The 22,649-nt window shown below is 37.2% G+C and overlaps 1 protein-coding gene across 11 annotated transcripts in view; it reads left to right on the top strand.

Annotated features, from left to right (window-relative positions):
• The window catches only part of LOC105201229 (disks large 1 tumor suppressor protein), a 393,240-nt gene that overhangs the window by 93,070 nt on the left and 277,521 nt on the right, over positions 1-22,649 (top strand). For all 11 annotated transcript variants that reach the window (XM_026132842.2, XM_026132836.2, XM_026132840.2 and 8 more), the window contains exon 3: positions 21,462-21,598. In XM_026132842.2, the coding sequence (XP_025988627.2) occupies positions 21,462-21,598 (137 nt within the window). The remainder of the gene's footprint in view (positions 1-21,461; positions 21,599-22,649) is intronic.

The following is a 22,649-nucleotide window of genomic DNA, read 5'->3' as shown; positions in this document are numbered from 1 at the left end:
ATGCGGCCCCGGCATATTGCAAGAGCATAAGAAAACTTTGCCGAGTACGTGTCGTGATGCAGCCAAAACGCGGAGCGCACGCTCGTTAGGAAACATTATCGATGAGACAGTGATGGATGGCGCGTGCTCTTGCATTTTAGAGCAGTATTGTACGGATAATAAAAAAGACCTGTAAAAAGTGGTACAGTCCGATCGGCGCGCGGCGCGCGATAATGTCTGTTAGAAAATCGAGTGGAACTTCCGTTCGTGCGGTGCGATTCGCGCGCATAAAGGGAGCTGCCAACGCACTGTTGTATTGTATTTATCAACGCCCTTCATCTGCCAGCCGCGACTGCATTATGGCGAGTTGCGGAGTTGGTTACGCGCGGCTTTTATACAACGTCGTTATTGTCCCGCGGGCAGCGCAAGGCTGCGTGCCTTTCTGTTTCTCTAAATGCTCGCAAAAGCGCGAAGAACCTTAATGTGTCAAACCGATGACGACGATACACAGAAAGACGAGAAATGGATAAAATTAAGAGCTCTTATTTTATTATAAATTGTTATATGCGCAAAATGAAAGAAATTAAATACTATTCTATTCTATATAGAATAAACCAGAGGCAGGAAGTCATTACTTTTCCCGTTACTTTTCGTTACTTTTATTTTTTTATAACAACGATTTGATAATGACATTACAATTTTCTGTGATCACACTAGTTAATGATAACGCCGGTTAGTTTAATGATAACGATTGTTACATAGGGAACAATCGGCGTTATCATTACAGTTATGAAAATTGTAATGTCATTACCAAATTGTTATTATAAAAAAATAAAAGTAACGAAAAGTAAATAAAAAGTAACGACTTTTCATCCTTGGAATAAACCATCATTTATAAAATAATACGTGATGGAAAAATAACACGTATCTATGACGTTGTAAACATAAATATAATAAATCTGAAAATTGTTGGTTAATTGCATGGCTCAAAATATAGGCCAGAGGAGGATATTTAAAGCGTTAAAAATGATATGCTATCCCTAAAATTACGTTTCAAACATTTATGTGTTTTTTCTCAATTGATATATCGTGTTATTTTTTTTATAAAAGTATTAAAATACATTTACAACAAAATTAATAGTTTACGAGATATTTTGTATTTCATATTGAAATATGCCAGAGAATAAAGTATAAATATCTCTTAACTATTGATTTTTCGATAATTCTACTTTAATACATTGATATGTAAAATAATTAGAGGAAATATCATGTAAATCATTTAATTCCACTTAAACAAAAAATAAAACTGATTTTTTCTGAAAATTAATTTTACCATTATTTGTCCCCCTACAACTTTATCTGAAACATTTTTTGCTACGATATGAATTTTCAAAGATAAAAATTTATAACACACTAAATATCCCGTATATTTAAAAGCTTTCGACAGTTATTTCCATGAAAAGCATTTACTTGAAATTCTCTGAAGGCACAGTTACAGCTATTAAAAAATGTATTTAATAATTTTTAGACACGCCTCGATTATTGAACAAATTTAAATGGTCATTTCGAGAACACACATATCGTTGAAATAATGTCAAAATTAATCAAATTTTCCCTTTTTTATATTCATTTTTACAAGTTTATATATTGTTATATTTCTTTTGCACAGTGTATTAATAAAAATGATGGATTTTTTCTATGTAGCACAATATTTAATCAATTGCGCATATATTACACAAAATGCCAGTTATTTAGTTTCATTAACTTTTCAATTATCAGCCTGTGGTGTTTGAGTGGCGGATATGCGAGTGGCAAATGTCAAGTGGCTTTTCATCACAACAGTCTTGAATTGGGAAACGTTACGAGATAGACGCTAACGCATGTCACCGCGCAAGACGGAGTTTAACGGTTGAGTGAATCGTTTTCGGTTATTGTAACGCTCGTTCTTAGCGCTGAAGCTTAACAAGCATAGACTTTCAAGTATGTACATTAACAGACGCATGACGGTGACGAGAGTTACTTACCGTCAGTATTTGTGCGAAAGTTGACTTTAGCCTACAATAACAAGGATTAATTTGCGTCTATCTACTCCCGTAGATTACTACATGAGCGTATGCAGTTAAACAAAGTGACAATACAGTTGATACATACTTAGTTAATAAGGAAACATTTGGAAAATTGTTAATTTAGAATTTATTTAACTCAAAGATATGTTGATTTTAATTGATCAAAGAAATTCTTTTCACGAAATATCGCGCGTGCTGCGAATGCAATTTTATTCATTGTCGCGATTGCCACAAGAAAAGAGAGGAAGCATGTTGAAACAGATGAGCCGGAACATGAGAAGGCTCAGTAAATTTTTTATCCTTCTCTTGGATAATCATCTTGCTCGCGCGTCGTACCGGCAAAGCTGCGCTTTTGCGTGTCTGCTAGTTACTCCGCGACGTGTGTAACTAAAATCCGCAAAGCTTTACCGGATAGAGCGACAGGTGAGGAGAGAAGAGAGCCTCTTGCCCAGCGGATTGTCTCCTTTCTCTCTTTATCTTGCGTCGCTCCGCGGTCGCACCTGACACCAACACGCATACGTACACGTACGTATCACGTACGACCTAGTTATGAAATAGTTTTCCTCGCGCACGGTATAACAGTGACTCAGCGATATCGCGCTTTAAAGCTGAAAGCATGTTCGTGTTGTGTTGCGAACGGCGGTCGTCGTATTGTTTCGAGTTTATTATCTTCCATCCAGCTTGCAGCTGTCCCGCGGGGACACAGAGGGGTTAGATAAAATGGAACGGAAGAACCGGTTGAGAAAGTAGGGGACAGAGGAAGGAAGATCGGGAAAAAGTTTCGGACTTTCGCGATAATAATACTATAGTGTGTTCCGTTTCTATCACGGGACGTAATTTTTCCACAGATACAAGATTTTCTAACTGAAAATAATTCATACTTCGGAATCGATTGCACTTTGAGTTTATTATCTTTCTCCCAGATCAGATTTGTAATATGATAATTCGAGGGAAGATCTTTATGAAGGGAGCAGATATCTTTACGAAGAGAAAGACAAAGAGAAACTTCGGCTAAATATATATTGTATATAACATATGTATAAATTTGCAATAAAATAGTCGTCTATTAAACCTCGAGATAGTCCTCTTCGGTGAAAGTATTATTTCGGTAAAAGTATTATCGGTGAAAGTTTATTCAGAAATATCAAAGCAAAACTTTGCTTGAAAAAGATTCAAGACAGTTAGATGCCATTAAGCGATTATTCAATAGCAGATAAGGACAATATGCCTTTTCATAATTTATATATGTATAGATTATGCCGCAATTTCGCGAAAATAAAGGTAGTTAAGCGAACCAACGTCGGTCGGTATGCTGTACTAATGAGTATAATTAAAAAAGTCCGTTCCTAAAGCCGTTCAACGCGCATTCTGCGTACGTGACATGTTATATTAAAAGGTTATATTAAAAGGAAATTTCACAATTCCCTGCATAATAATAAAAATGTACTCTTTACTATTCATTAACACTATTCATTATAGGACATAAAGATTGATCCACGTTAAATATTCTTTCAGTAGAATTTGAGCAAAAATTACAAAATAAACATTTTATGAAATGAACAGTACAACATATGAATTAATAAAGAAAATTAAAAAATTGTGTTAATCGGAGACTGTTAAAAACGCATTTTCTCAGTTTATTACTATTTGTTGCAAAAAAAATGGTTTTGTTGTAAATAGTCTTGCTGCAAAAAATATTCAACAAACATAATCGAGGAAAACCGGGAAAGCTGGAAAAGCTGGAAAAGCTATTTCAGTACCTTCATAGTCAAAGGACAAAGGCTGCGCCGATTTCAAAACGTTTGTCTCAGTTTTAATTTTCACCGCTGTCCTGTGTGGTATATTCTGATGAAATGTTTAAAGTTCTTCGTATACGGAAAGAAACGAAAATATTTTATTTATAATAGATTTAGAATTGTTTTTAATAAGAAAACATCATTTTTCGCCGTTTGTAAATTTGCAACAAAATTGCGTTTTTGATGGTGGATAAAACATTTCTTCGCATCTTCTACAATCTCTTTGTGCATGTACATGTAAATTATTTCGAATAAATTATTCATAGATTATTTATGCACTGCTTACCATGATATTTCTGTATAATCCGTTCCACCACTTGTACTAACGTTAAATTCGTAGTAATGGTTCCTACAATTCCGTGAGTGAATTGCAGGTACTTCTAAAATCGCTCTCTAAAAACTTTTAGAGAACATTAGGCACGACTATTATTCGTTACTGTTACGATTAAATGTGCGGAAGATGGTCAAAAGAAACTCGTCGAGAAAAGCAATTTGCGAGCTATTCGCCGATCGATTATCCGCGAAGGATCTCTGCCCCGAAAGTTATAATTTTACATTCAAGAAATTTCATCAGCCTCATTTAACATATCATAAAATTACTTACAAGAAAAATCTGTCATTTGTCGTTATGTTGAAACGCATTTTAAAAATTGAAGTTATTGTCCTTGGAAAATGTAAAGGCCAACGTTGTAACATATTAGTCTAATTACATTTGTCCAAAGTTGTTTACGTTGAAATTATTTTTTAAATTACTTGAAGAGGGCGTTGTTACTTGTCGAAATTAATTAAATATGCATATTTAATTACGCTGCGCATAGTATGCAGATAAATAGGACGCTTTCTCTTTAATGAATTTCATATTACATTAAAATATAACAATTTTATCATTGTCATGGGAAAGGATAATTCTTTGTTTATAAATATCGAACTTCCTACATTATACACATAGTATTATACTTTTTTTTATTATATAATTGTATATAGTTTCATATGTACAATACATAGTTTTCTCTGTATATATAGAGCATTTTATACATATGACTTTGTTATCTTTCAATCTATGAATTTTTTACTAAATTTTTTGCTAAAATTTATTTACTCCTTTATAAAATTATTGGTAAGTCGCGATGTATATCTCGAGAGAATTGAAATCTCAGTTTAGAATAAATTTAGAGAATTACTTCCAACAATAAGTTATCTCAATTGGGATTTAATTTTCAATTTTCTGAAATTCGAACTCAAGGCTCGGAGATACCGAAAGATATTCGATATCGTAAAATATAAGTTTACCGAAGGTAGAAGATATCGGATAAAATTTTCGTTAAGGAAAAATCGATTTAAAGCCGGTAAAAGAATCCAATGGCTGATGAAAGACGGTGGATGCTGGGAGTCGTATATTTCACCACATCGCACACGTATAGTGAACTCTATTCACTTCTGAGTTGCGCCCCTTACGAAACTAACTGCGCCAATTAACTTCCTCTCTCCTCTCCTCTCTCACTCCCCTCCCCTTCTCTACAAAGCAATTAGTGGCGCTTGTTCGACGCTGCCGTCACTTTCGCGAGCAAACTCGTCCTGTCTTGTCGAACATCGCAAGATCTAAAGGCTACCTCTACGCGCCATTGTAAGGGACGATCTCTTTGTAGGAAATCTTTCTCACGTACCGGTCCTTTTCTACTCTAAATGCAGGTGTTATTGATAACAACTTGAAGCAGAACGGCATACTGAATTTGTTTAAAGAAGTTTGACATTTGTTTCTTATTATTACTGTAAACAGGTACATATTATTATACACATAAAAAGACAACGTACACACGCATACATACAAAATTTACATCAATTTTGCGAAAATAATTCACATAACAAGATGGAATGCAAACTAATTATCTACACCTGCATAACAATTTCAACGTGTCATATTAATTTAGGCATGTATAACCAAATTTCGGTGTCTGCAAATCCCGCGCAATATTACGCTCGCATGAACGACGTCACAGACTGAATGGATAATTAGTGCTAATGAAGATGCTGGCGTTTTCATATGAAGGTCACGAGTATAGTTGGAGCAATAATCGTTCGCCACGATTCCAAGCAACCCCGCGCTTACCAACGTATAAACATACGTTACATGAACGTGATATAGTTTAATGATTACTTTCCCACCGACGTTGAGTTTGAACACACTAATTGACTGAATGTGAAAAGATTGTGTATACTCCAGTTTCTCTGAAGCAGACTGCATTGTTCTCGCTCTATTATTTGAAGATAAAACGCTCCATCTCATCAGTGCGTTCCTCCTCACAACTTAAAAAGTTAATATTTCTGATTCAAAGAGATACCGTTAGACTATGCACGAGCTCAAACAAAAGCACGTTGTGAAGTAACATTTATTATTCTGTGTTTCACTGCACTTTTATCCTCGCTATTGTGCCAGATATTAACAATGTACATTATGCCACGCTGTGTACAGGATAATGCAACGAAATGCACATGACAACCCTTAGCAACTTGCAATTACTGATGAGAGTAGTAATGCTGCATATATTTCACGAGTATAATTCTTTTTCTTTTATCTTGTCTATTGAGTACTCATTTAATGTACTCATAATTAGAGATGTACGAATTACTCGAATACGAATCGAACCGAATCAAATGAGATCAATTCGGATTTGAATTCTTGTGTTTCGACAACTTCCAAAATTTTGAATCTAGAAGTTTCGACTACGAATCATATGTTATTGACAGTCTTACAAAATCTTATTACATTTAAAGTGTCTTTATATCATATAATCAATATTGGTTTTCTTACAGAGAAACTTTTTTTTATTATTTATATTAAAATTTAACGTAATGATAATTACTTCGTTAATTAAACGTTGCGTTTCAACAATTCAATTTCATTTGACAATTTTGTTGATTCAGATTCAAAGAAAAAAATTCGATTTAATTCGATTCGATATAAAAAAACATTTTGACTCGCACATCTCTATTTAAAACGAAATACGAGATTGGATTGAAATTATCAGCCGCCTGAAGCATTCTTGCATCGAATTTGCTTTATTTCGTTTTATCAAGATGGCAGACATTGTACTGTGCTGCATCTCAGACTGCTCTCTCATCTGTGTGCGAGACGGTACAAGAATGGTTGGATCGCGAATCGCAATCAACGACGAAAGCTACGAATGCGTCCGTGGAGCTCGGCCCGCTGGATTCGAAGAAACGAAGTCGAGCAATCCCACAAATGTTCCCGTTAGGATCGGCGTCTACACCCGATACGATGCTCGGCCACGACCCGATGCGTTTCTGGCATTCCCCTAAACGCAATAATGCATCCGTCAGCTGCCCGATCGGCACGCGCGATCGCTAACTCGCGTCTAACTCATAACACACCCATTGCCGCAAACGACGAGGCGATCCATCAACTAGGAGCAAAATAATCGGCATTCTCTCTCGGTGTGTTGGTGTCCCGAATTCCTCTTTTTTTTTTTTTTTTTTTTAAACCGTTTTGTTTCACATTGCAAAAAATAAAATTGTTTGAAGCGGAAGTTTTGTCGATATAAATTGCGGGAATCACTAACCCAAAAACGTATCACGCTGAAATCAACGCACGATGCGGGAATTGTGTTCCTACTTGGATCTCGGCAACAATGCTCATAGACAATAGAAGAGGCAACATGATACGATTCTCTCCTTCTCTCATTCTTTCACCATTCTCTCCCTCTCTCACCCGTTCTCTACTATCCACTTCTCTCTCTCTCTCTCTCTCTCTCTGCTTTTCTTTCTCTACCTCTCACATCGAGGAAAACCTACCCCGGTAATACAATGAAATTTCTTGCACAATACCTCGACGGCACTGTGCGTAGCGGGCAACAATGGCACCGTCTCTGATGGCGCCGTCTCGAAGGTGCTCGACTTGCGATGTCACGTAGGAAACTCGATTTCTCGCGATTAAGTAGCTATTATTATACGTTATGACTCTTGCGAGATCTTGACTTCCTGCGGGACGATCCCTCGGGGAAACCGCTATGTAATTACGTCAACCTGAGAGTATGACATTGACGAAAATCTCTCTCTCTCTCTCTCTCTCTGCGAAATTCTTATAGGTTTTTGATTGATTGCACATTCCGCGAATAAGAGACTATTATATTAATTCATAATAAGAAACTATTGAAATCTATTTTTATCTTAATATTGCTGTATAATTCCACGCGCGAACGTTGTATGATATAAGGAGAGAGTTGCTGAATGCGTACTTCTTGTGTTATTTTTTTATTTATATTTCTCATTTTGTAATGATTTGTGCAGAAATAAACATTGGAAATTGTAGCTTGATGATTCAGATATTTATTACTACAATGTGTGATTAACCTTTCACCAATAACAAATAACTTTATTCTAACCTTTTTTACAGTATTCTGCGGAAGGTATAATTTAAGGCAACTGGTCGTCTAAATCATACCTGTGGGTCCCCTAAATCGCATCGCCCTTGAAAGTTTGAATTTATGAATTAAAATAAGTAAAAATATAAGGAATCATTAATTAATACTTATTTTATGAATAATTATCGAAAAAAAGAATCAAATATTTAATTATATTACTAATAATAAATAACAATAATGGAAAAATAAGGATGTCGAAATAAATCTGGCTTAAATTTATGTTGGCACTTGACATATTTTTATCACTGAATGTTGCGTATATTCAAAAGTATTGTTGAAATCTAATTTAAGCGATCGGTATGCATTCAGTAACTCTTTTCTAATATATCTTCTGTGTAAAAATATCAAACCTTTATGTACTCTACGCTACGTTGTTAATCCCAAACTTGATTTATGATTCCCCGGTTTCTTCTAAATTACTTCGTCAATCCCGACAGGCAATTTGCTTGTCGAACATTAATCGCGCGTTAGTCTGTTGTGACATTGTACTTAAAATTATTGCATACTTTTTTATTTTATTGTAATTGACAAAATTAATTACGACTTAAAAAACAAACTGTTCATGTAACTTTGGACCAATTAAAAATTTATCAGAAATAAAGGATGCAGTTGGCGATGTTGGATGGGATGATTGAGTTATTAATGAAAAAATTCGATAAAATATTAATACTGTATCGATTCGATCACGGCAAGAATAATTCCCAGCAAGTAATTAGAAAGCTGCGTCCACTGCGATAGCGAATTCATCTTCGTGGCGTTAGCTTAAACCGATTATCAGCGTCAGTCTGCGCGGCCGACCGACCGATGCCGTAGCCAGCCCGATAATAAATATATGAAAGGTTTGATAAATTGCTCTGGCGCAACCGACCTTCAGACACTACTGCCCTGCACGACGTCCGCCATTTATCTTATCCAATGTACTTCAATGGCTGTGTGAAACTTGATCATTTTCGGAAGAGAAATCTCGAACGAAGGGGAGCTCTCGGAAATTAACCGTTGCATAATTCCGTTGACGTGCCTCAATTTGGCGAACCATTCATGATGTTCAAAAGCATTAAGCGTTGATGGACTGTGAAAAATAACAAGTTAAATGCTGTATACGTAATGTAACAGCATATGTAATTTGTAGATACTTCGTAAATTGCGTTTTGTCGCAAAAGATGATTTTCTTCGATTCGCGTTACGAATGTTTTACGTTTCACGTTGTACAAAATCACTTTTTTTTCCTGCGAGCGGGATTATCGCTATTAATTAATTACTCGCAAACGTGCGAGAGCAATAATCTCGGCACATCATTTAGCAAACTCGATGAAAGTCAAAAATAAACAAGCGCGCGTGCATCCTGTCCGTCGCGCAGGACAAACGGGGGATTAGAAATGAATTATCTCCGTGTTATCGTTCCTCGTACAGCCATGTGTGAGGTTTTATGTATACGTATATAGCCTTTAGTAGAAAATATTCAATACGACTATCTCGTCACTTGAGAGACGGGAAGGAAATAAAGGTGAAAATTAATGTGCAACATCGGCCAGTTCTTTCGCCGGGGAAGACATAATATTATGCAATCATAAAAGGGATGTACACTTGCGAAGAGTATCAAGAGAATATAATGATTGTGAAATAATTATTTTCTTCTGGATGAACTCGTAAAAGTTTTAATTAAGCTGTTGTAATTATCAATTTTGAGTGCAAATGTAATCAAGTTAAAATTAATTAGATGTAAAACAAGGATTAGCATCGCATAAAAAAAAAGTACAAGTGTTACATTCGGGTTGGTACATTTATTCTTTACTTATTCTTTCATCCACGTATCGCTTGTCTCAATATCTGCATATTTATTGCACTATTTCGCTGCATAGTTTTATCATCAAAACTAAGTTATGAATAATGCAAGTAGTGCGTCCAAACTAAAGTAAACACGAGTATACTAATTAATACCGCTATGTTTACATTTAGGAGTAATGGTAACTGCATCACCGTACTTTGTAAGCATCGTACGTTTAGATGAAAGGAAGTAAGGAGAAAGATATGGAAAGATATGGAGATGAAGAAAATTACTTTTTAAAAATAACTTGTTACTATTACTCGTTACTGATTTCTCAAAAATAATTCGTTATCGTTACCTAAAAGATACATTTTGTTATACATTAATCAACTCGTTTAACCCTTGCAACACAATATGAAAAAACGTACTTTATCTCTAGAAACGTGCGTATCTTAAATTCGACTACTATTTCATTTAAAGGTACCCGAGCCGTACAGATAGAAAAAGATATCAAAACTTGCGAGGTACTTTGCATTAGGACGGTTAACACTTATAAAACGTGAGAAAACATTACCTCGGCAAGCGTGATAAATGTTCACCAATATTTTTATCGGACGCCATCGGGCGTCAGCAACGTCGTTTACGCAATCACGTCAACGACGCTGACTTTATGTCAGATTTTTGCAAGTCGAGCAGCGGTCGGTCGCGTGCTAACGAAGCGCCCGTGCACCGTACGTAATTAAATCCCCGGTTGTAAAACGTAACCGTAGAAATATCAGAGCTAGGGATATTCAGGTGTCTCTCGTCCCATCTTTTTTCACCGGCGGCAATCCACCAACCGCTCTCGCTCCGTCTCTTTCTCGGCACACTCGCCTGTGTGCCATTCCGTCCGCATAATCCGATAAACGTGATCCGCATCTTGAACAGGGATTGGTATCAGGCCACCCCGAGGTCCTCAACAAGTTCTAGAGAAGAGCCATTTCTCGTTCGCCGATGAAACGACCGGCCATCTTCATAAATACTCGTGTAATTAAAAAAAAAAAAACGAATTAACTGCGAGCGTCTCATATTTTACGCCGCTCGGAATAACATACGCAAATGCGATAAAATCTTTTTTATTTAAAAACTTCGTATTCACGTATATTCGAAGTAGAAATAAGTCGTAAGAATACTGGACAACCAAAGGACTATTAAGTCCTCTTTTCCGGAATAGTAATTTTATATAATTATAATTATTTTATATAACTGTAATATATTTGATAAATAAAAAAATTTCTAATTTGTTAATTAATAATTTACACGTGTATTCGTTAAAATAATAAATAACGTAGCTGAATATACCGTATATACGTGAGATTCAATATTTGGCAAATGTTCTTGTTTTCACACTGCTTTAAATATATGTCGACAACTGTATTATAACGTTAAAGCTGCAATATTCTCTCTCAGAGAATCGTATTCTCTGAGATTTGGACATGTATTTGGGTTGCTGCAGAGCTTATATCGCTACCTTTTAGCAAAATTTGACTGCGCAGCAAAGCTATTAACCGCTATGCGCAAATACAATGCTCTGCTCTTAAACTCAGACGATGCCCTGCGGTCAATTGGCAATATCCAGGTCACATTATGGCAACCTCTTTGTTTTACGATGATTAGGAAACAGTCATATAAACAGAAAATAGTACAAGATAGTAATATTCTCAGATATTCATTAATACATTTGCTATAAATTAGTTGAGTAAGTTAAAATAATTCACGGTTTTCTTCTACTAACCAAACTAGTCCAAAGAATTAGATTTTCAGAAAACAGAAAAACTTCTCATCTTCAAGTCATTTATTGCATAATAAAGATAATTTTTCTCTGGACATAGAATAAGTAACATGATAGACGATACAAGAACAAAATTGTAAGTTTTGATTAATATTTTCAAGTTAAAAATTTCGAATAAAGATATTATAAACTTCTAAACTTGTTTGATTCTTGACCTTTGGCTCTCTTTGATTCTCAAAAATTTTATATTTACTACCTATTTATGACATAATATTTTACATATTTATTCATAATATTTCTTTATTATATATTTTTTTTGCATTAAAGATGAAGGAAGCCCTTCAATTATTTCAATGTGTGTCACGAACATGTATCCATAGTTATATTTAAATATAACGGAATTATATTAGCTTAAAAATCTATTTTTGAGACATAACTGAATAAACTCGATTATTTTGTCAAATGGAAACTGTTCATCATTATTTCTCTGCTTTATTGTATATTGCTATGTAATCCTTATCTAATAACAGTAGAATAGCAAGTGTATTAACCAAGAAATGTACTCAGTTACCTGTGTTATTCAGTGTCTCATGGGGTATATAACATCTTAACTAATCACAAATCTAATCAACGAGCAATCTCGTTACGAACATCTCGTACACAATGGCAAATTCGCGTGAGATCATTATGCATAATACCACGTCTATGTGTAACTATACATACGCTCGCTGTATTTGCCAGTGATGCTCCGAATTCTCTCTCGTGATTGAGATAATACAAGTCGAAGCTTCATGCAAATAACATGTAAATAATCGATTTTATCGCCGCGCATACAAGAGACGAATGTAATTTTGTAAAGTTTAAATTACGCCTTACGGAACTTGATTTGTAGAAATTTGAATTTATACCCGAGTATTTAATTAACTTTCCTTACTTGGCATTCTTATTCATTAACGTGTCCTTACACAGTTTGTCGCGATTTCCCCGAGACAACGGCGGTGCACAAATAATTTTGGCGAGCCAAAATAAACGCTTGCTGATCGCTGTAAACGATTTACCGTATGCAATAGAATTTTCGTTCTATCCAGTCGCACCGCAGGTGATTTAGCTGTGCGCTACGTGTTGCACCGCGCGTGGCTTTACAGTGAACATTTCACACGATATCCCAACGAAGCTATGCGAACCTCACCGCGATTCTCTCGCACGACTTCGTCCTATCTAAAACTCACAGCGCAGTGCGAAATTGCATTAGTGATGGATAGTTCGAATGACCCTTTTAACAGTCGTACGTGAGCCCAACAATTTCTAAGAATTCAAGATGAAGTAAGAACACTGCTCCGATTAATGAACATTTCACAGCTAATACGTTATAAGCAACAGAATGCATAGTAACTTTCTAAAGTACGTATAGAAAGAAATTAAATTAAATTATTGACGTTGTAATGATAAAGTTGCACCAACAATTGATGATATTTTAAATTAACTGCTAACTCCTTCTTTATAAATTATGTCTTATATAAAACAAGATAGAAAAAATTATAATTTATATTTGTATCAAAAACATATCGCGCACAAGCATTTAAAAATGATTGAAATACGTTGGAAGAAGATATAATGCAATCGATATATAAAATAATTCCGGGGAGAGTTTGCTTCACCAGCAATCATTGGAAATAGGAAATACGTAATCATTTCTCTTCATATTATACGCTTCTCTCATTTCTATTTCAAAGGATATCTCGAGCGTCGATATCAGTGTTCTCGCGTACTTGAATATAATTAGCGTAAGAAATTTCGCGTCGATCGCGACGATCCGAGTTCATTAAGTCTCTTGCACGAAATCAAGTCTCGCACCCACAGGTTCAGTAATTACGAAAGGACGCGCGCCTAAGAACGCAGGAACATCAGGAGCATCATCACGTCGCTCGATGAGCGGACTCGGGGATAATGTCATCTCACCGTGCCTTCCTCCTCGACTGCTTTGCTTCTACAGCGCGAAATTCGTTGCGGTTTTGGGACCTGCGGGAATGACTACTCGTGGTTTGAACCATTACATATTAGTAGCACAGAGTAGATAATCTAAATGTTGAACATCGTTACACATAAGAATATTCGGAGATAACGCTACTCAGAAACTTAATTGAACAATGAAGAAGATAATGATATTGATAATAAAATTACCTTTATCGTCTTGCTAAGATACACGAATAGAATAGTTTTGCTCAAGTATTCAAAAATTTAACTGGACACAGATCTGTAAATAATTACATTAAACCATCAAAATAATTATGTAGAACTTTCAAGCATGATGATAATGCCGCAGAAAGTTTTAACATGTTAGCAACCAACTTCCGCGTCCGATATAATAACTTTGTTTGCTTTAACATAATTATTTTCAGATCTGTATGTAGTTAAATGTTTAGATTGAGCAAAACGTTCTCTCCGTGTAATAATGTATGCTTTGTGCGCAGGCGCGCGAATATTCTTTCATCTTAATTTTTTAAATTCTTAAAATCTTCTAAACCATTTGTTTCTTGTTTACTCTCATAACTTCTCTTGTTAGTCGTCGTGAATTTCATCGCAGCATTATCTAACGGCCTCTTTGTTTTGCGATAATACATCAAGAATAGCGATAATTTTAATGCGAATACATTAAGACAGACGAGAATCTCACAGGTCGCACACAACTTTGCTGTTATGATAATTCGAAACTTGGATCGAAACTGTGCGTTTCATTATGTAATTGTGTTACGCTTTAAAGTTAGGTAGAGCAGATGTAACATCGGGTTAGAGAGAAATATTAAATTAGGGAAGTAGCAATTCGCTCTCCCCTCGTTTTAGTCTAACTCGAGCGTGGTCGTTCCTGAAGTTTGATTATTAGAAAAAAATGGACGTAATCAGTCAAAACGTTGGTAACGATTGAAGCGAAGGCTTTTACCCGTTCGTTCTGCGGATTCGCGCAGTAAATACGCACGTGCGAGAACATCACGAGCCATTTCGCACGGCCAAAGCGTCGCGACGCCCGACGTCGGTCGGCTACACGCGGCGCCGAGGCGTTAACAACTCCTCCTCTCGTACTCCGCCGAAGACGGAAGTTTAGCCCCTGCGACACGTAATTTCCACACCGACGGAACTTTCCAGTCTGTGTGCTGCGTGCGGTATGGGGACGACGATGAAGAGACGAGATGGAGAAAACGAGAACGGGAACGAGAACGAGGGCGAGGTCGGCGACGACGAAGCCGACGATAAACTGGAGCTCGTTAACATCAACCGTGGAGACCTGCCCGTACGAGATACGCCATTTCTGTAAATAACTTCCATCCTTCCTGCTTTTCCTGCAAACTTTTCTACTTCCGTTCGCGGCTTAAAGGGAAAGGTGAAAACGGAGCATGAAGATGATGAAAGGGGCAAGAAGATAGCCTCTAAAGGTTCTTTTGTAAAATCAGAAAGTGCGGAAAATTAAAAATTATTATTGTGCAAACGTTTACGCGGCATTCTTTCTGCTAGCAGCCCGAGGTGGGTGAAATTACGGGGGCAAATGACGAAATTGCGAATAATACGCGTATACGAGGTATCCCGGAATTAGCAGAGGTTTTTTCATGAGCAAATTTTTCAGAATATTTCAAGTCGAAAATCCTAATACGAAACTGTCGAGGCTATAATACTTTTCAAATTATAAATTATTAAAGTTATCTAATTGTAACACCTAGAATTCACGCGCTCAGGCATGACACTTAGCACCATAGTGAACTATCAAATAAAGTATGTCGACGTACTTCATTTGATAGTTTTGACAGTTCGATTTATGTATGACTTGACATTTCGTAACATTAGATTGACATTAATCTTTACGAATAATTTAAATTAAATAATCACTGATGAACAAAGTTTAAAAGTGACTCCTTATCATTATATGAAAAAGTGAAGTTCATATGTGGAAAGTCAGCCAATGTACAAGAGCATCCTCATTGGTGTACTAAGTGTCATGCCTAAGCGTGCGAATTCTAAGCGCTACATTTGGATAACTTTAATAATTTGTAATTCGAAAAGTATTATATCCTCGACATATTCGTATCAGGATTTTCGATTTAGAATATTCCAAAGAATTCGCTCATTAAAAAAATCTCTGTTAATTCTGGGACATCCTGTATACGTGGATATCGAGAATAACTGCGCTGTGTTCTGTCCTTGTTTGATGAAATCAATAGATAAGGGGGATGAAACATAATATGTCCCAAGCGGAACAAAAGGTCATGACATCAAAGTGACGTTAAAATGATTCTAGAATGATTATTAAAAGTCACTTTTCGATCAATCGTGAATCATTTTTACGTCATTTTGACTTGTTGTTCTACTGGAAGAAATATACCATCCGTATGCTTAAAGCGTCTGTCTTCTTAATCTATGAATTTATACGCTGAATATTTTGCTTTTATTCCGCTGAATAAATCGCTTCTGCTTTCATCTCGTTAATATTTCGCGCGTGTGCAAAGTTACGTAGATTGCATTTGATCGGCGTGCTACGTTTTTTTTTTTTTTTTTTTGGGAAAGATAAAGTTACATTTTTTCAGAATAATTTTAACATTTCTCGACAAACAATGCCTTTTCGCGATGGGCGTGCATATTGAATTAAAATATGAACAATGTTTAACTGATTTTATTACATGTGTTTCGCCATTACTTCATTATTTTAAACAGAATACGTGCGGAAAAGCCCAAATTAATATGTGCGAATATTTACGCATACGTTAGCGGCGTTGTCTCATTTCGGCGATGTGTTGCAACGGGAATTTCAAGCTTGTGCAGCAGGCAAGCTTTGACGTGCCGGCACGTTCATCTGATAAACCAAACAAAATGCGTTCGTTAAGCGCGAGGCACATTAGTATTCAAAAGTATACCAACTGCCAAAGTACATTAAAAAATGCCCGACGTCAACCAGCGCCATGCAAATTTAATCTCGTCTTTTCTCTCGCTCTTTTTTTCTATTTTGCATCACGCTATCGTAGAAAACGCAAATTTTTTTAATGCACCACCATAATACGTAATAAAGCACTATACTCGTAATTCCACGAAAGGGGCTAAAAAAAAAGATACAAGAGTAACGTTGCGGTCCGGCGGAAGGGAGAGCGAAACGGCGAAACGGCGGAAAATTAACGAAAAGCCGGACTAGCGATATTTTTCCCTGGATGTGCAGTTGCAATTTTTTTCATCGCACGCACTTTGCGGTCGGCGGCCACGTGGTACGAAAAATAGGGAAACGCGAAAACGTAAATAAAATAAATCGCCACTAAAAAAAGGTCTTTCGTGGTCGCGCATCCTCTGACGATAAGGATCTTGTCTGGAAAAAAATCTTGAGAAATTCTGAATTATCTTAGTGTTTTAACGATGCTAGTAACATTTTTTGTTTTTTAAATCCTTTTTTTTATCATCTAGCGAAATTTTCTATGTCAACGCTTAAAAAAATCTCAAATTAGAAATATGAAGAGTTGTAGCGACACACGTGAATGTGGTTTCAACAAATATGTATGTGTTTAATATAATGTGGATATATTGCATGACATAAGTGGAACGTCAACATGCTCCAATTGGCATCGGAACAGAGCTACGTGGTTATGGATATCGCGAATCGGATTTAAGTACCAGTAATCTAATTATTATTCCATGCCCACGGCATGCATCGATTATCGATATGGCTATGTCTCTAATTGCAATCCCAACCATTGGCCTACTAAGAGGACGAACCGCGATGGCATCGGTTACATTGGGCTAATTATAAAGGGATGACGCTACAGGAACGTGTGATTGCCTCGCAATCAATTATCGCTATGCAATATAGAATAACTATACCACCCGTTAAAGCATATTTAATCGGGGCTTGGAAACTAGGCACGCGTTCTAAAATAGCAACTTTCTCGCCTGTGTGAAGCTAGCACTCCCACCATAAAAAAAAAATGTAAATTGGGAATATGGCACAATTACTTGCTCATTTATTACTAATTTATTGCTCTAGTTTCAAATTTATTGCTCTTGCCCAAAACAATTTTAGGTATTCAATTACCGTTGAATCACGTAATATCGTACATAATCAATCTTTTAACGTTTCTATAAATCATCGTCACAGTTTATGGCTTTTTTTAAACTTGGGTCTGGGTTTTCATAATTTTCCTCGTACCATCATTTTTAACCCTCCGCAGACCAACCTTTTTCGTTTTTCACTGCTTAGTCAGACCAACTGGTAAACGGTTGTATTTTTCAAAGTATTTCTGGGCTCTGAAAAAATCTGAAAAAAATTCTAATGCTCTTTTAATATTTAGAAACACAATTTTTATTTTTTTGAGCAAATTTGAATTTAGGACAAATTCGGTAAAATGGGGAGCGATTTAAAAGATCAGTCCGATTTTTTTTAAGTCTCCGTCTCGTCGCTTGCGTTTTATATTTCAAGATTAAGACATAAATCCTTATACGTTGGTACAGTTTGTATCCGTGATAACGGTAGAATCTTTCTCTTTTGCGGACGCGAAATGTCAGATAAGCTTCGTCGGTGCCGGCATTCACCGCCACCGCCTATACACAGAATGCTCATCATCGGAAAGAATTCCGTGCGCGTTCCACATACCAACGTCAACGTCGCATGCAAGGCGGGGGATTGAAATAAGTCTTCGATATATATTTCTTGCATTCCACGTGAGAAATACGCCTGGTGATATTTAGACAGGGTACCGTCCTCGTGGAGAATGGTGAAAGGGTGCCGCCGCGGCCGCCGCCGCCGCCGCCGCCGCTGCCGCTGCTGCTACCGAGAGCTCGAACGGGATTGATGTACATTTTTATCGTGGTGAAGAATCGGGACGCCCTTTGAAAATTTATAATGCAATAACCTCCCGGCAGCACCCGGTGCCGTAAATATCCGGCTCTGCAGTATGCAAGATGTTTGCGTTGCGAAGATGAAAAGAAGCGCCCTTGGAAATCGCGATTCTCATCTTCCTTTTTTTACCGATACCTCGAGAAAAGCGTGTGATATTGTTCCAGCAACTCTATTTCAAGCATGAGAGAATATAGGAAAATATTTTGTTCACGACGCTGACAGTATTTTACTATGTTCTCGCGCGCGACAAATTATTTTCGCGGCGCTGATTGCAGGCGTCAAGATGAAAAATGCACCGCTCTCTCGAGCGAATTTATACAAGTGAGACTCCCGAATTTCCACTCGACCGACAGATAAAATGTTTCGTTCCGCAACTTTCTAGAAATTTTCCGCGCATTCACATACCTCGAGGCGAAAGGGGAAAAATCCTTTCGAGACTAACGCTAGCGACTAAATGGACTAAGTAGACTCGTACGTAGTTTTAAAATCGTCGTTGAAAATATGGAAATGAGAGAGAACGGGTTGAAGTGAATTTCTTTCTTTCTCGTGAATTTATTTATTTCTTTCAAATTATAAAATACAAAGATTAAAAGAAAATAATAAATAATAGAGAAAAATAGAAAAATGTATTAGCAATATATCTTTCATCAATTTCACGATACAACATACAATGAACATTTACAGGTTTTGCTAGACACCGTTGTGATTTCGCAAACATATCGTTTATATTTTTCGAAGGTTAACAAATAATTTCGATATTGCATCGAAGTTTCTATATCGATAACAGGCATAAATAATTACAGAATGACGAAAGTTGTAAAGTTATATTAAAACTGGCTTTTCTTAATCGCGTGGATTCTTGAGCGTGTATCGATAGAATGGATAGCTTTACTAATTTATAAGGCATGGCGGGGTATTATTTTTCTAGATAGCAACAGCATTATCTTGGAAAGAACGGAAAAACTTAGCGAGCTTGACCGACTAATGAGCGTAATTATAGGAAGCTCAATATTGCGCGAAACACAGGTGCTATAATGATGTAACTTGGAAATTACCTTTAGGAATTGCTCACGCGGGAGCAATTAATACGCGACACTCTTGGGAGCAATGCCTCAAAGCGCTAACCGTAATTTCAATTCATTAACGACTACTAACGCGCAAGACACTCGCTTGCTCAGTAAAGAAATTGAGAGTAATGCTCGTTACAATAAGCGCGGAGAATTGTGGGTTATATGTTGGAAATTACTTTAACTCGGAGATATTATGCGGCTCACGGGGATGAAATTAAATGGCATAGCCGGGGCTTAAGAAAGAGATTGAATCTTCTGCCTTTTCCATCGATAAAAGAGATTAAATTGTAAAAATTCGCGATATTAATATCTTTCAAATATCCATACGCGTATCTATTCGCGACTCCACAATGTCGGTTTTTTTTTCAGGCAATATTTAGGATAATCTCATTAATATGTAATTAATAAGATGTCAGCAGTATTAGTACAAGAAAAAAGAACATTTTTGTTCTCCAGAATTAATATCTACACGGAAAGAACAATTTTGCTAAAGTGTTTAAAAATTTACTTGGATACAGATCTGAAAATAATTTTGTTAGGCCATCAGAATAATTAGGTTGTACTCTCAAACTGAATTGCTAAATTGTCAAAATTTTTTACAGCATTGCTCATCATACCCGAACATCGGTCACAATTATTTTGATGGTCTAATAAAATTATTTTCAGATCTGTATCCAGCTAAATATTTAGATGCTTCAACAGAATCCATGTAAGGAAGAAGGTTTGCACGTGTTGTAAACTGACTCGACTGTCTGAATAATACTAAATTATTATACCGCCACGAGTTTGCATCACCTCTATCGTATTTTTCGTAAATATTAATATCTATTTGCCTACGACGTTTTTCTTTACAACTTTTCCGAAATCTTTTTAGGTACCTTCAGGACATGGCCGTGTAGTAAAACTTTGCGCGAAAAGAATGCGGCTACAATACGGAAAAAAAAAAAAAATGATCTTTCGAAAGTTTCAAGCGATTCATTCTTAATTCAGACGATGTCCCACCTTGTCCGATCCCCGTGTTGTCAGGAGACAGCCTTATCCCATTCCGTAACGTCGTGGCGAGAAGCGAGCGGCGCTGGCAAGGAGTTACGGGCTCCTTCGACCCAGACGACCTGCACCCGACGTATCCTGGTACCGGTGATATATATTCGAGAATGCGGCGCCGCGACACGTGCTGGCTCGAGAGTCCACTCGAGTTACGCGAGTGGCGTAACTATTGAAAATTATGTGACCGCCTTATCGTGCGGCTTCACGTCTCGGGACCGGCGTTAAAGTCTTCAGTACGACGCGAGGGAACAAAGATGCGAGAGATCTGCTTCGCTCGGGGTTTCGCCCGACCTCGTCAGTTGACAACGTGTATTTCACCTTAAATAACGTGTTGATCGTCGGAAATATCAATCCTAGTTGAACACAAAATTTATTCCATTATTATACAATACGACTTATACGACCGACTGTCTCTCAGTTAGCCCCATTATATCATTCTGGAGTTTCCCCTATGCATCCGATGTGAACGGACGGACTAAATCGAGTTCCCGGTCAATTTATCATGGCGTTTGCACGCAGGAAAGCCAGATAGAAACGAAATGAAATCCCCCGCCGTCTGGGAGACCGCTGCAGGTCATACGGTCCGCGGAGATTTTACCTCCCAAACGTCGAGAGATCCGAGGCAGATGGTAATACGTCTTTTCCTTTTTCTCCGGACTGTTGCAGATATCCAGGAGTTTTACGAGCTGACGCTGCTCGACGAGTCGAAATCGGTGCAGCAGAAAACGGCGGAGACGATCCGCATCGCGGACAAATGGGAAGCCAGCGACGGGCCAATCACGCCGACCTTTGCCCAGAACGACGTGAGTACGGTTATAAGTCTGTTCTCCTCCATTCATATGCATGCGCCTTGCGCCGCTGTTCGCGAGAATCGCGCTGCAAATTTCTCCGAGAAGATAGAGAGGCGCGCGGCGCGGCGCGTCGAAGCCGGTAATAAATCTCGATGAGGCGCAATTTCAACGCGCGGCGTAAATAAATCTCCATGCTCACTTGTTTCGTTATTCCGGACGAAATTGTCCGAATTGAAATCCCAGCAATGTTGGCGTGATGACGGAAAATAGTCCGAACGTAATTCGTCGCGGCTATATTGTTGATCATACCTCGCGCAGCGGTACCGTGGCATAATTAACGCTGGTAATTATAATCGGCGGGTCGATTGGGCCGCAGGATATCATGCGGGTCCAATCAATCGGCCGGTCCGCCGATTTTAATTGCTAATTGCGGGCCGCCTGTCCGCAATCGACATACGCCGTCGCGACATCATATCGACACCAATGTCATAATGGCGAACGATCGACGTGATATTCAGTCGGTGCGGTGCGACGATTGCGTACAGCAGCTGTATACGTGTACAGTTCGCGCAACCTCGATCACGTATGCTCGGCTCTTCCGAATTAATTCGATCGTTAGAATAACGTCGCAAAGACAATGGAAATATTCTCAATAATATTTACCGTTCCGCAAAGCGATTTAAATAATATATAATGTCTTTAGAGATGATTTTCGATGAATCGTACGCTATTTACTGATTTTTTGTTACATTTATCAAAATTTACGCGATTAATATGTTAAAAGGTAATTCCCGTATACATGTTGCACTCATCGAAAATACAATTTATTAAACATTAATTACGATGCTTAAGATAAAAAATTACACCAATAAGAAAATTCTGTACAGTCTGCTATAAAAAATTAAAAAACGAAATACTAATATTCTTACATTTAAAAGAAAAACGTTTAAAAACCTCTGTATTTTTGTCATGTATTAAAAGAGGTGAAGTATATGGCCGCTCATGAGTGGAATAATTAAGTTGAACAAAGAGTACAAAAACTAAGCATTTGTATTTTTGTGTA

The sequence above is a fragment of the Solenopsis invicta genome, chromosome 1, assembly GCF_016802725.1.
Source record: "Solenopsis invicta isolate M01_SB chromosome 1, UNIL_Sinv_3.0, whole genome shotgun sequence".
NCBI classification, from domain to species: Eukaryota; Metazoa; Arthropoda; class Insecta; order Hymenoptera; family Formicidae; genus Solenopsis; species Solenopsis invicta.
This window is presented reverse-complemented; position numbering and strand designations above follow the sequence as displayed.